This window comes from Rhineura floridana, chromosome 17 (genome assembly GCF_030035675.1).
Source record: "Rhineura floridana isolate rRhiFlo1 chromosome 17, rRhiFlo1.hap2, whole genome shotgun sequence".
NCBI lineage: Eukaryota > Metazoa > Chordata > Lepidosauria > Squamata > Rhineuridae > Rhineura > Rhineura floridana.
This window is the reverse complement of record NC_084496.1, coordinates 21,776,582-21,790,579: the sequence shown is the minus strand read 5'-3', so window position 1 is coordinate 21,790,579 and position 13,998 is coordinate 21,776,582. Positions and strand designations below refer to the sequence as shown.

The 13,998-nt window shown below is 48.4% G+C and overlaps 1 protein-coding gene across 1 annotated transcript in view; it reads left to right on the top strand.

Moving 5' to 3' along the window:
- LOC133371756 (H(+)/Cl(-) exchange transporter 7-like) overlaps positions 1-13,998 on the top strand; it is a 51,332-nt gene that overhangs the window by 13,895 nt on the left and 23,439 nt on the right. The window contains exons 5-15 of the mRNA XM_061599509.1: positions 30-162; positions 1,468-1,577; positions 2,351-2,431; positions 3,491-3,553; positions 5,480-5,563; positions 6,422-6,515; positions 10,772-10,836; positions 10,958-11,074; positions 12,747-12,801; positions 13,061-13,123; positions 13,775-13,835. Of these exons, the coding sequence (XP_061455493.1) occupies positions 30-162; positions 1,468-1,577; positions 2,351-2,431; positions 3,491-3,553; positions 5,480-5,563; positions 6,422-6,515; positions 10,772-10,836; positions 10,958-11,074; positions 12,747-12,801; positions 13,061-13,123; positions 13,775-13,835 (926 nt within the window). The remainder of the gene's footprint in view (positions 1-29; positions 163-1,467; positions 1,578-2,350; positions 2,432-3,490; positions 3,554-5,479; positions 5,564-6,421; positions 6,516-10,771; positions 10,837-10,957; positions 11,075-12,746; positions 12,802-13,060; positions 13,124-13,774; positions 13,836-13,998) is intronic.

The window sequence follows — 13,998 nt, the reverse complement described above, 5'->3', positions numbered from 1 at the left end:
CTCTGTAACGGCTACGTCTTCACACGCAGGCATTCCGGACAGTAGAGATTCAGCGCTGGGTCATCTGTGCCATGATTGGGATCCTCACCGGCCTTGTCGCTTGCTTCATTGACATTGTGGTGGAGTTCTTTGCTGGGCTGAAGTACAAAGTGGTGAAGGGCAGTATCCTTTGGGTGCAGGGCTTGTCCCTGACATTTTGTGGCCTGGGGCGAAGGGCGAGAGGGATCCCTGCCCATTCCATGCGCAGAAGCCAAACAGAGTGGCTGTTGAGCCTTGTTTTCAACACCACTGGCAGAACAGGGTCCTCTACCACACCTGACAGTAGCACCTGACTAGCTTAGCAGGGCAGCTTGTGTGGCATACATAGAACTGCCCTCCAACTAGGGATAGACAGGAAATCTGGTCTCTCCCAGTTCTACATGGGGACAGGACCAATTTTCAAATGGGGGCAGACATGTTCCCCCCCCCACAGGTAATTTCCTTTAAGTGCAATGGAACGTCTGCAAGGCCTCATCTGCATGGTACATTTAAAGCACTCTTTGTACCACTTTAAACAATCATGGCGGCCCACAAAGAATCCTGGGAACTGTAGTCTTCCTGAAGATTTGGAGAAGGGGGGATAGTTTTGTTTTCTGGTTTTGGGGGGGTTCAGGTTCCCCCCTTCTCCCCTTTGTTTTTCATTCCACCCCCTTTTCCCGATGTGTAGCCACATGCACGAAACGGAAAATAAAACGACGGCATCACCAGGTGGTAACTCAGTGATAGAGCTTCTCTGCATGCAGAAGATCCCAGGTTCAATCGCTGGCATCTCCAGTTAGGGCTTGGAAAGATTCCCTGTCTGAAACTCTGGAGAGCCACTGCCAATTGGTGTAGATGGACTGACGATCTGGTTCAATACAGGACAACTCCCTATGCTCTTATTTAATGCATCCCTTTATTTAGAACCACAAGGACTGAAACTTTAAGTTTAGGGGAAGGACCATAACTCACCGGTAGAGCGCCTGTTTTTGCATGCAGAAGGCCTCAGGTTTGATCCCCGGCGTCTGCAGTGGGACTGGGGAAAAACCTTGGAGAGCTGCTGCCAGTCAGAGTAGACAGGAGTGAGCTAGATAATGATCTGACTCAGTATAAAGGCTTTTCCTGTGTACATATGACAGGCCCTTGCCCTCAGGGGCTTAACAGTCTAGAAGAGGACACAAGGGGAAGAATGGAGGAAGAGGAAGAAAATGTACATCAGCCTTTGCCCAGCTGGTGTCCTCCAGACACTCTGGACTACAATGCCCATCAACCCCAGCTGGCATGGGGCTGATGGGAGTTGGCATTCGTAACATGTGGAGGGCACGAGGTTGGCAAAGGCTGATGTAGGTGATAGACGTAATTCCCCCCTATGGTCTGACACTCCATCTCCAAAAAAACCAAAATCTATACCCAGATACTGTTTTTTCCCTTTTAACCTCCTTTTCCCAGATATTGACAAATTCACAGAGACAGGTGGTTTATCCTTCTCTCTGCTGCTCTGGGCCACCCTGAATGCGAGTATTGTGATGGTTGGGTCCATCATCGTTGCTTTTGTTGAGGTAAGACGTCTGTCTGGGTCTCACTCCCGCACCACCATTTTGTAACGTATGGGGATCGGGCCTGGTTTTGCGAGTGGCAATGTTTCCTATTGATATTACATTTATCTATTGGCTTTCCTCCAAGGAGCTCAACACTCCCCATCTCAGTCTTGCAACAACCCTGTGGGGTAGGCCGAGAGAACGTGACTGGCTGACCACCCAGTGAGCTTTATAGCGGAGTGCGGATTTGAACCCAAGTCCTAGTCCAACACACTAACCACCACACCATACTGTGGACAGTATTCAACTAAAAAGTGGCATTGGTGCTAGTGCAACGGGATTCTCCACCCCCTCTCCTTCCCCAAGCACTATCCCCAAATCTGCTCTGGAGGGTTGGGGGGGAATTCAAATACTTTGAGGCCTCATTGATTTCAATGAGAGCAATTCACAGGACAGTTCTAGACATGTCTACTCCAGAGCTTGGAAAAGTTACTTTTTTGAACTATAAAGTGCTGGCTACCCAGTGGCCATGCTGGCTGGGGCTGATGGGACTTGTAGTTCAAAAAAGTAACTTTTCTAAGCTCTGGCTCAAAGGCAAGCCTCAGTGAGCTTCATAAACTGAGTGGGGATTCGAACCCAGGTCTCTCAGGTCCTAGCTCAGCTCTCTAACTACCACACCGCACTGGCTCCTGTACTTTTTTGTTTTTGGAGGATAGCGAGAAGTGGATTCCCAGTCACTGAACTGTCTGAATGGCAGAAACATATCCAAGCAAACTTTTTTTTTTTTTTGGTAGCCTGTGGCAGCTGGCAGCGGAATACCTCAGATCAAGTGTTACCTAAATGGAGTCAAGATCCCGCATGTGGTCCGGTTGAAGGTAAGAGAGGGAGGGCGGGCAGGTTGTACACAGGAGTTTTCAGAGATTCCTTCTCCTCCCCTGTTCTGCCTGTGGCTTTTATTGGGAAAAGTTGTCCCTTAGCTAGAACATTTGTGGTGAAAGAAAGCATTCTGTAAATGGGGTGCCACTCCCAAGAAGGCTCTGGTGGTGAGGGCACCTGGAGAAAGGCCCTGGGCCAGTCCTACTATTAGGCCAACTGCGGCAGTGGTCTCTTGTAGCCCTTCTCTAGGGTTGCACACGGGACATTCCCAGCTGTACCTGGAGATGCCGGGGATTGAACCTGGGACCTTCTACACGCAAAGCAGATCCTCTGCTGTAGAGTTACGGCCCTTGTTGGAGAGCACAGCGGTATAGCCTACATGGCATGCCTCACACCCTAAAGCTAGCCTGCTCCCCCCAGGTCTGGTAGAGGATGCTGACCCATTACTAGTGCTGAAGTAAAATTTAACTACCAGTTCATAGGAACAGGGGAAGCTGCCTTAGGGCCCATCTCCACTATACAATTAAAGGAGTACCGTAGGACTTTAAACAGTCATGGCTTCCCCCCAAGAATCCTGGGAACTGTAGTATGTAAAAGGTGCTGAGCATTATTGGGAGACCCTTATTCCCCTCACAGAGCTACAGTTTTCAGACTGATTTAACAGTCAACCCCTCTTTCCAGGGTACTCTGAGAACTATAGCTCTGTGAGGGGAATAGGGGTCTCCTAACTCCTCTCGACACCCCTGACAAACTACAGTTCCCAGGGTTCTTAGGGAGAAGCCACAACTGTTTAAAGTGCTACGATACTGCTTTACATGTGTGGTACAGATGGCGCTAAGGAGTAGATTAGTTCACTTCCTTTGGAATCAGTGCCTTTGTGTGTGTTCGGTGCGTAAATGTTTCTCTTGACGCCCTTGAAGATTAGAATTGAAGATTAGAAATGGAATCCTGTCTTGCATCACCTCAGCTGTGGCTGAGGGAAATGAGCAAATGAGTCCCGACTTCAGCTCAGACTGGGAACTTGGAATGTGTGTTTTTTAAATCTCCTTTCCTTGCAGACGCTGGTGGTTAAAGTCTGTGGTGTCATTTTCTCTGCGGTTCAAGGCCTGACGGTCGGAAAGGTAACAAGGAGAGGGGGGGAAAGGAACCACGCCATGCCCCCATCCCCAAAAGCAGCAGCTTCCATCTTTCCTATGTAACAATACTGCCCTCTGGTTATTTTGCATTGCATTCTGGGAAGGTTTCTGCCTGGCAACCATTTCCCAAGTGCCTTCCAACATCTCTTCCCTGTTTGCTTTTGCATTGACTTATAGCCAGCTGCCACCCCATACTCATACTGAAGTTCACTTTTTGAAACAAATTACGTTTAGCAGCTTTGACAGTGGAAAGGAAAGAAGCTGCACCTCAGGGAGGCCCTTTTTGCCGTGGTCAGAGGCCACATCCCCGCTGTACATTTAAAGCACTGTTACGCCACTTTAAGAATCCTGGGAACTGTAGTTTGTGAAGAGTGCTGAGAGTTGTGAGGAGACCCCCTGTTCCCCTCACAGATTTACCGTTCCATGGTTTAGAGAGACTGATTGTGAAACCATTTGGTTTAAGTGGTATGATGGTGCTTTCGATGTGTAGCGCAGATGGGCCAGAATCAGTGTTATTGGGGTCTTGCACTAGGCATAAGGAACCTCCAGCCTGTGGGCCAACTTACCTGAGCGGAGCCCATCCCTGCTGCAAGAGTGCTTTGCATTTGGCACCCAGCACAACTCTGCTTGTGGCAAGGATCTCCCGTTGCAGACATGGTTCAATTTCAAGCTGCACCTGCAAGGGAATATTTTTTCCTTCGCAGGTTTGGTCTGAATCTTAGCCACGCCTGCGAGGGAAGGAAAGAATTGGGAATGCACTCCTGATCTTATCCTTTGAACTTATGCCACCTGCCTTCATGGAGACATCAGGTGATTGACAGATGGGTGTTGTCTGGGGTAGGTGGGTGGGCCAAAGTGGCCCGCGAGGGGTGGGGGAAGCTCAGGATCCGGCAGACTGGCCGGACCCTGTTTTCCCTGCCCCTCTGTTACGCAGTTAGTGTGCGCCAGTCAAGTTCTGGGTGTAGGTTGGAATCCCAGCTCACCTTGTTTTAGTTTTGAGGAAGCAAACATGAACTGGCAAATCTGTACACTGAGGATAAGGGAGCATGTGATATGACCTCTCCTAAGCCTTTGTGTCAGAGATGAGGAACATTTTTTAGCCTGAGGGCCATATTCTCTCATTAGGAACCTTCCAGGGGCCAGATGCCGGTGGTGGGTGTAGCCAGAAGCAAAAGTGGGCAAATCAATAGATGTGATTTCAACCTTTGTACAGTATGGTAGATCCTAGCCATACAAATGCCAGAAGTTTTGATACCCACCTACATCTCACCGTCCTCCATCAAGGCAAGCGGGAAGCCTTTATTTATTTATTTTTAAAATTTATATACCACCCTTTGTCAAGAGACCACAGGGTGGTTTACAACATAGAACGTAACAAACAGCACGTGTCGATCCCTAACCTAATATCTGTACAATACAGAAAAATTAAAACAATTATAATAAGAAAGAAACCATAAAATACAAAGCCTCGTAACATAAGCTATAACCTGCTTACCTCAGGTACAGCTGTAACACATAATGCATATATAACCTAAGAAATAAAGAGAAGGGAAAATCAGGAGCAGGTTTATCACAATTTCAGGCCACATCCCAGCCAGACAAAAGCTCTCAAGATGAGTGTGGAGCCAGTGAGGGTGTGGCCTGGGGAGAGGGCGTGGCATAACAAGAGCCCCAAGGGCCGGTTGGAGAAGCCTGGAGGGCCATATTCAGCCCCTAGCTTGAGGTCTCCACCTCTGCTTTATGGTTTGGGGGTAGAGGCAAGGGCTGTGCATTTTGGGCTTCTCTAGTGCGGCTTCTGAAAGTTGGGTTTTCCATCTCTCATCACTGCACCACATGAAGGAGCAATCAAGACTACCCACTTGCAAGCCAGCTACCGCCTTCCTTCCTAAAGTCTGCTTCTCTTGATTTCAGGAAGGGCCAATGATTCACTCTGGGGCCGTCATTGCAGCTGGTATTTCTCAAGGACGATCAACTTCTTTAAAGAGAGACTTCAAGGTTAGCTTCTTGGTGGTAAACTGGGCCATGCTCAACTCATTCAAGTGGTGGGTGTACTCGCTTTTTCCCCCAGAGCTAGGATCCTACAACTGGCTGTGGCTTAAACTTTTTTTGCATTTACTTTAAAAGTATTTATATACATTTTAGCCATCAGGGCTCCTCCCTCCCCAGTTACAAAATCTGAGTAATAAAATAGACTCTGCCCTCAGGCATGCAATCTAAAAAACATATACAGCATGCAAGGAAAAAGGGGTGAGGAGGGAGGATGGGTAAAGCAAGCTCAGGCACTAGTTCCTCTCATTACAGTTCTTATGACGGTTGCATAGTTCTGTCTACGCAAAGTCTCGTCTAAGAGAACAACCCCTCCAAAAATGCAGGCCTCCCTTCAGATCTGCGAGCAGAGCAGGTGACAAGGCGTGGGCCAAGAAGACAGGGCTGTTCCCACAATATGCATAGTTCTTTCAACAGCTGATTTGATGGCAGATGGAACCCTACCAGGAGGGGGCTTGATGCAGTTGCCCTCCTCCCTCACCAATGTCAGTAGTGGTTCTGGCTGTCTTGGCCAAAGCAGCATCCTGTACGGTGTGCAGTAGAGGCTCAGGGGTGATCTTATTCATTTGAGGGAAAGCTTGAATTCCTTGGGATTGCAGGGTGTAGAGCAGGCGTGGAGAGCCTTTGGCCCTCCAGATGTTGCCGAACTACAACTCCCATCATCCCTGGCTTTTGGCCATGTTGCCTTGGGCTGATGGGAGTTGCAGTTCAGCAATATCTGGAGGGCCAAAGGCTCCCCGCACCTGGTGTTAGAGTGTAGACTCTCATCCTAAATCCTAATCCATTCTGGGCTTTGCTTGCTTTCAGATCTTTGAATACTTCCGGAGAGACACTGAGAAGCGGGATTTCGTTTCTGCCGGAGCGGCTGCCGGTGTCTCAGCTGCCTTTGGGGCCCCTGTTGGTAAAGTGCCTTTGTTGTGCACCCCCGGACCTTAAACTCTCCTGACAGAACTGTTTGCTGCAAAATAATAATAGCAATAACGACAGCAACAATTACTTTATTATTGGCTATGATAGTAATGATAATGATTGTTGTTGTTATTGATGATGATGATAGTAATAATAATAGTGCTTCTTAGCTGCTTTATGCAAGTGTCTCAAAGTGACTTACAAATACTAGTAAAATACACAATACAATATAGGAAAGGCCAAAAAAGATAAAAGAGCAAAGCACAACACCAAGTCATCAAGCCATGAAACAATGCTTCCATCCCCTAAAGTAGGTCTAAGCACCACAGACAGCCCTCAAAAGAGAGAGAGAGAGAATGCAGAAGAGAAACGTCTTCACCTGGTGCCCAAAGATGTCAAGCATTCCATAGGCTTGGGGGCCGCTGCTGACAAGGCCTGTCCCCTTGTGCTACCCTGTGGGCAGCTGCTGAAGGGATCATGCAGAAAAGGGCCTCTGATGCTGACTTTGGGGCACCGGAAAGGCATTCTATAAGGTATTGGGGTCCTGAGCTGTATAAGGCTTTATAGGTTTAAACTGGCACCTTGAATTGGGTCTGGAAATGAACTGGCAGCCAGTGCAGTTGGGCCAGAACAAGTGTCACGTGCTCAGACTCTGCGGTCCCAGTCAATACACTTGCCACTGAATTCTGCGTCAGTAGCCGTTTCCGAATTGTCTTCAAGGGCAGCTCCACATATAACATATTGCAGTAGTCCAGTCTCCAAAGTGTTCAGGAAGAGAACAAGGAAACAGAAGAGGTGGGGTGGGAGGTTTGCACCACTGAGATGGGGTGCTCCCTTCTCCAGCTGTTTGATGTATTCTGGGAGGAAATGTGGGGTTTGCTAAGCTGTCTGCTTTGGGAGGAGGGGCTTTGACCTCCACCCTCCTCAAAGTGACCTGCAAGTAAAAATAATTGCTAATCCAGCTTTCTTATTAAAGCTTGTTCTCCCTGTGCTAGGTGACAATGGAGAGCTTTACTTATTTACTTAATTTCTTAACATTCCATATCCTACCTTTCTTCCGTGATGAAATCCAAGGTGGCATATATGTGGTTCACAAATGGCCACCCATCCAAGCGCTTACCTGACTTCAGACTTGCTTCACACGAAGGCCTCATGTGCCTTCATTCGGAACATACCCTGGGAATACTTTAGTGGGCTCCAGTCGCTTCTTGACTAATGCCTGCCCACTTCTGGGATGATTCCACCAAAGCCTATGCACGGTGGGGTGGTCCAAATCAAAGTGCTGGTTTTAACCTCCGAAGCCTTATACAGCTCAAGTCCCCAATGACGAACAGAATGCCTCTCCCGATTTGAACATACCCAGTTCTGAATGTGCTTATCATCCAAAGCCCTTCCCCGTATACCCACTCGTAGGAGAGGACCATAGCTCACTGGCAGAGCATCTGCCTTGCATGCAGAAGGTCCCAGGTTCAATCCCCAGCATCCCAGCATGGGGGAGTCTCCCTGTCTGAAACCCTAGAGAGCCGCTACCAGTCAGTGTAGACAATACTGTGCTAGATGGACCAGCAACTCTGTATAAGGCGGCTTCCTATGTTCTTATGAGAGGTTCAGAGGGTGGCGGCAAGGGAGAGGGCCTTTTCAGTTGTCTTCTCCTCCGCCCCCCCAATTTATGGAATGCTCTCGCCAGCGAGGCCCATCTGGTGTTGACGCTGATGTCCTTTCAGCGTCTGGCTAAGACTTGGCTTCTCCCAGGCATTTGAGAGAATATGATGCTCATGCTCATTGCTCTTTTTTCTTAGTTTACATTTGGGGGTGGGGAGGGTTGTTGCTTTATTGTTAAAACCTGATTATTTTTAAAATTTTGTATGTGAGTTGTCTGGAGATGTTTTGCATTAGGCGACAAATAATAACAGTAGTTGTAAATATAATAATAATTATAAATGCAATTCAGTGGCAGAGCACTTGTTGTGCTTGCAGAAAATCCCCGATTCAAAGCATCTTCAGATTTTTTAAAAAAGATAGATCAGCGGGTACCAAGGCTGGGAGAAGATCTTGGAGAGCCACGGCTAGTTGAAGCGGCAAATATTGGGCTATATCAGGGGTGGGAACCTTCAGCCCGTGGGCCAAACTTGGCCCACTAGGCCTTTTGCGGGAAGCCATGCCCACCCGACATCATATATGATGTCAGGTGTGATGTGAGTAAGGCAGGCCTTCAAAGGAACAATCGGGAGCTTAAAGTGGCTCCTGGTTGTCCCTTTGCAGGAGCAAGGCACACCCCTAACCTTGTGTGTGTGTCTTCATTTCTCCATTCAGTTAGGAGTGTGTCTTGCTCAATGGAAACTGCTTCTCCCTCCCACTGCTGCTGCTTGAAGCTGCCCCGTGCTGCTCCTTGCAGCCGTCGTAAAGGGCAAAGAGACTTGCAAAGCAGAGGGCTGGCATCAACCCTTGCGCTGTGGCTCCCAAGCTTGGGAACGCCCCACACAAGAGATTTGGATAGGGAGGAGGGAACCACCTGTCAATCAGATTGGCCCCTGGAGCCAGAAAGGTTCCCCACGCCTGGGCTAGATGGGCCAACGAGGATACAAAAAAGGAGGAACTGGCACTCACAAGACTTACTACAGCTCAGTGCATTTTGGAGCAATCTTAAACCTGTCCATTTTTTCAGAACAGCTGAAGTAGCTTGCACACAAATATTGCTGCCTCTCTTGTTCCCATAAGGCAGAATTTTCTCAGCTGGCGCTTCTGACAACAAGCTTCTCCTTTTTTAGCTTTCTCTTCTGGTTTCTGGGCTTCCTTCCTGTTTTGTTTTTGTCTGGATCTGAGAGTTCATGGCCTACATTCTCTCCAGGGCAACCTTTTGATGTAGGGGACGTCCCACATGCCAGTGATGGGGGGGGCGGAGAAGCATCTGTGACACTTAGGTCAGGAACGTAGGAAGCGGCCTTATACTGAGTTAGACCAGTGGTCCATCTAGCTCAGTACTTTCTACACTGACTGGCAGCAGCTCTCCAAGGCTTCAGGCAGGAGACCTTCCCAGCTCTACATGGAGATGCTGGGGATTGAACTTGAGACCTTCTGCATGCAGGGCAGATGCTCGGCCACTGAGCTACGGCCCTTAGAAGGTTGGAACACAACACAAAAGTTAGGGGTTCCTACACACACACTTTTCCACCCAGGCAAGCAAGAAGCATTGTTGTGGTTCAGTGGCTCAATCCAGCCAAGCAAAGTCTTTGGGAAGGGTATGGAGAAGGGCCAGGGAGGGGGTGTGGCCTGTGGGGGGGAGATATAGTTTGAGAAGGTGTGGCCTAGGGGAAGTCCCAGGGGCCGGATAGATAGGCCTGGCGGTCCACATGTAACTCCTGAGCCTGAGCTTTCCCACCCTTCATCTGGATGGGCCAATGGCCTGGCTTGTTATAAGGTAGCTTCTTTCATAAAAAAGATGTTGCACTTGAATTGGTCGAGCCTTAGGAAGGGTCTCTCCTGGACATGTTCACGGATCTTGAGCGGCTTCTGCTTGGCGGGTCATTTTAGGGAAACCTGGGGAAGGGGGCAAGTGCTGCCTTGGAAGAAGCCAGTGGCCTTGACCTGAACTCCCCAATCCTTGAGATCCCTGCAGTGGCTACCGGCTGCCATTACACAGCATAGCCAAGCAAAACCATAGTGGACAGCTAAGTTCAAGGTCATGAGGGTAAGGGTTAGAGTTCAGCAGTAGGACATCTGCTTGGCATGCAGAAGGTCCCAGGTTCCGTTCCCAGCATCTCCAAGGAGGACTGGGAGAGGCTGGCTGCCTGAAACCCTAGAGAGCTGCTGACTGTCCATGTAGACCACTGGTTCCCAAGCTGTGGTCTGTGGACCAGCAGTGGTCCGTGAGTTCCATTGATTTGGTCCACAGCATGTCCGCATTAAATGTCCATATTGCATCTTTTATTGTATTACAATTTGAATTCTATGGAACATAAGAAGAACAAGAAGCAATGACGTTACAATTAAGCACAGCGCACTGCAGTTGCTACAGGCAGCAGAAAATTAATTAATTAATTAATTGGTCCACCAAGTTGATCAGCAGTTTTGTTCCGTGGGGGGGGAAGAAAAGCTTGGGAATCGCTGGCGTAGATAACACTGTGCTAGATGGACCAGTAGCCTGGCTCAAAGATAAAGCAGCTTTTCACGTTCCTGCTTGCCGTGAGCCGCATCGCTCTTGCATCTGGGCGATGATCAAAGGCTCACGTGGTCTCCCTGTTTCCTTAGGTGGCGTCCTCTTCAGCTTGGAGGAAGGGGCTTCCTTTTGGAACCAGTTCTTGACCTGGAGGATTGTGAGTGTGGCCCTCTGGGGGCAGGCCTGGGTGCCCTCCGGAAGTGGGGATGGGGAGTGAAATGCAAGTCCTTGGTGGCCCGGCGCTGTGCCGCCTCCTCACCGCTTCTCTCTTCCTGCAGTTCTTTGCCTCCATGATATCCACCTTCACCCTGAACTCCATTCTGAGCTTTTACAAAGGCAACCGGGGGGACCTCTCCAGCCCAGGCCTGATCAACTTTGGCAGATTTGATTCCGAGGTAAAGACGGGACCTTTCTAAGCTTGGCTGCTGCTTCCGCACAAAGCAGGTTACGCCATCCTAGGGATGGGGGAGAAATGTGATTCCGTTCACGTTTCAAGCTGAATCGATCAAATTCGCACTCTCTCCGAAACAAAATGAGGACACAAACACAGCCATCCTTAGAAATCCGCACTTATCCAAATATTGCATTGTAGTTCTCAAACCAATGCATGTGTTATGGAGAAAGGTGCATGAAAATGAATATATTTGTGAAAATAACGTACAAAAATGCATTGTAGTGGGGAAAATTAGTTGCAAAAATGTGTACATTAGTCAAAACTGCATGCGAAAATGTGTGTATTAGCAGAAATTCGGACTAAAATGCCGAAGGACATGAGGACATAAAAAAACCACAAATTGCTACAGAAATGTGGAGAACTGAATCTAAGATTGGAAAAATAAGAGATGGGGAGACCCAAAATCGACTGATCCATTCCTAGTCCATCCTTTAATCATTTTTTAAAAATGTTAATAGGGAATCCAGACAGCATCCCTGCCAGCCTGTTGCCTTCCAGTGTTTTTTTAGACAGGGCTTGTATCCAGTGTTCATCCTACTCCAAGTAGACCCATTGGAATTAATGGACATGCCCAACCTAGGTCCGCTCGTTTCATAGAATAGTAGAGTTGAAAAGAGCCTACAAGGCCTTCGGTGGGTCTGCTCTAAATAAGACTTAGTTGGATGCAACCAATTATATGTAAAAAAACAATTACAGCAGTATCTGTTCATCCTGCAAGCAGGAAGCTTTTAATTAACATTACGAAGTAACCTCTGCTGAATGGGGCTAACTCCTAGGTAAACATTTATAGGCTGATCATGGCTGGGTTGGGCATTTTTAAACTATGTTAAATGCTGCAGGAAACCACCGTTTTAATTCCGCTTCTAGCTAATCATGGAAAAGCAGGGCCTTGGCAATGTTATAAAACACTAGTGTGGAAGTAGCTGAGGGATTGCTTTTGAGGCTGATGTGGTGACCCCCTTCAGGATTAAGGCATAACGTGGATTATGTGATACACAAGGGACAATGCTGTAGCTCAGTGGAAGAGCATCTGCCTTGCATGCAGAAGGTCCCAGGTTCAGTCCCTGGCATCTCCAGGTCGGACTAGGAATGTCCCCTGCCAGAAAGCTTGGAGAGCCATTGCTAGTCATTGTAAGCAGTACTGAGCTAAATGGACTATAAGGCAGCTTTCTAAGTTCCTATCTGTGCCTGCCTAAGGCCACATTTGCACCATACATTTGTTCCACGTTAAACAGTCATGGCTTCCCCTAAAGAATCCTGGGAAGGGTAGTTTGTGAAGCGTGCTGAGAATTGTTAGGAGACCCCTATTTCCCTTATAGAGCTACAATTTCCAGAATTCTCTGGGAAGTGGGACTGACCGTTAAACCACTCTGGCCACTGGCGTTCTGTCGGGAATAGGAGCCCCCTAACCACTCTGAGCACCCTTCACAAACTACACTTCCCAGGGTTCTTTGGGGGAAGCCATGTCTGTTTAAAGTGGAATAATAGAGGAATATAAATGTATGGTGTAAATGTGGCCTGTCTGTGTTGGTGCTGTAGAAAGAGGTCACGTCCTTGAGCAGTGTTTCTGCTGTCAGTCTCTAGAACTCATCCCTGCTTTTCTTTCTCTGCAGAACATGGGATACACCTTCCAAGAAATTCCAATCTTCATATTCATGGGAGTGGTGGGTAAGGGCCCTTTACAGCACCAAAATTACGTGATGTCCCTGTTCATGCATTGATCCCTTCCGCTCCAAGGTTAGGGGAGGAGCTCCACCAGCAACGCACACCTGGCATGTGGTGGCCAAATGGCTCATTGTTAATGGCTAGAAATGGTGGTGGAACTGTATGTGTGCTGCTTTTATTAGCCGAAAGAGCAGCACTGGGCATGTACCTCTTATTATTCATTGATTTATTTGTTGCATATATCTCCCTCCTTTTCTCCAAGGAGCTCAAGGTGGCATACGCAGTTCTCCCTCTCCTCATTTAATCCTCACAAAAACCCTGCGAGGTAGGTTAGGTTGAGAGGCAGTGACTGGCCCAAGGTCACTCAGTGAGCTTCATGCCTGAGCAGGGATTTGAACCCTTGTCTCCCAGGTCGTAATCCAATACTCTAACCATTACACCACACTGGCTATCTTTTTTTCCCCAGGGCAGAGCTGCTCTCTGCTCTGTTGACTCCACTGACGCCTGTTGTCTGTATTTCTGCACAGATTCCAGCATCTGGCAAAAAAATTCCTTTAAAATCTCAGCCTGAATGCACAATAATGAGTTTCCTTGGCAGAATTAAGGGATTTCCTGATTTATCCTAAGCCCCAGAGGAAGGGGGGGGGCAGTAGGGGCCAAGATCATATTTTTCGGTGGGTTTTTCCTGATCTAATAGCCGACAGCTGAGGCCCCAGACCAGAAATCTCCTGTCCCAAGGAGACTGTTCTACAGTTTTGCATCCCCCAGTGCTAGTTGCCTCCAGCCTGATTTATGTGGGGGAGGGGAATCCTTCCCCCCCCCTCACTCATGCCCAGTGTAAGCCCTCAGCCTTCCAGATTGCACCCTTGAGGCAACTTTTGTCGACTGTGTGGCTGAACTGGCTCTGAGCAGCTGGTGCCTTGTGTTGACTCTGGGGAGACCTTTTGACAGATGTTTTCCTTCCTCCTGGCTGCAGGTGGGATTCTTGGAGCGATATTCAACGCCTTGAACTACTGGTTGACGATGTTCCGAATCAGGTAAAACCCTGAGGGAGAGAACCTGTTGGGTGCTGGGTTGGAATGGAAATGTGGAGCTCTTTGTTTTAAAACTAATAAAAGATATACTGGCTCCTCCATACATAAGAACCTACGGAGAGCCTGCTGGATCAGACCAGTGGCCCAGCTGGTCCAGCATCCTGTT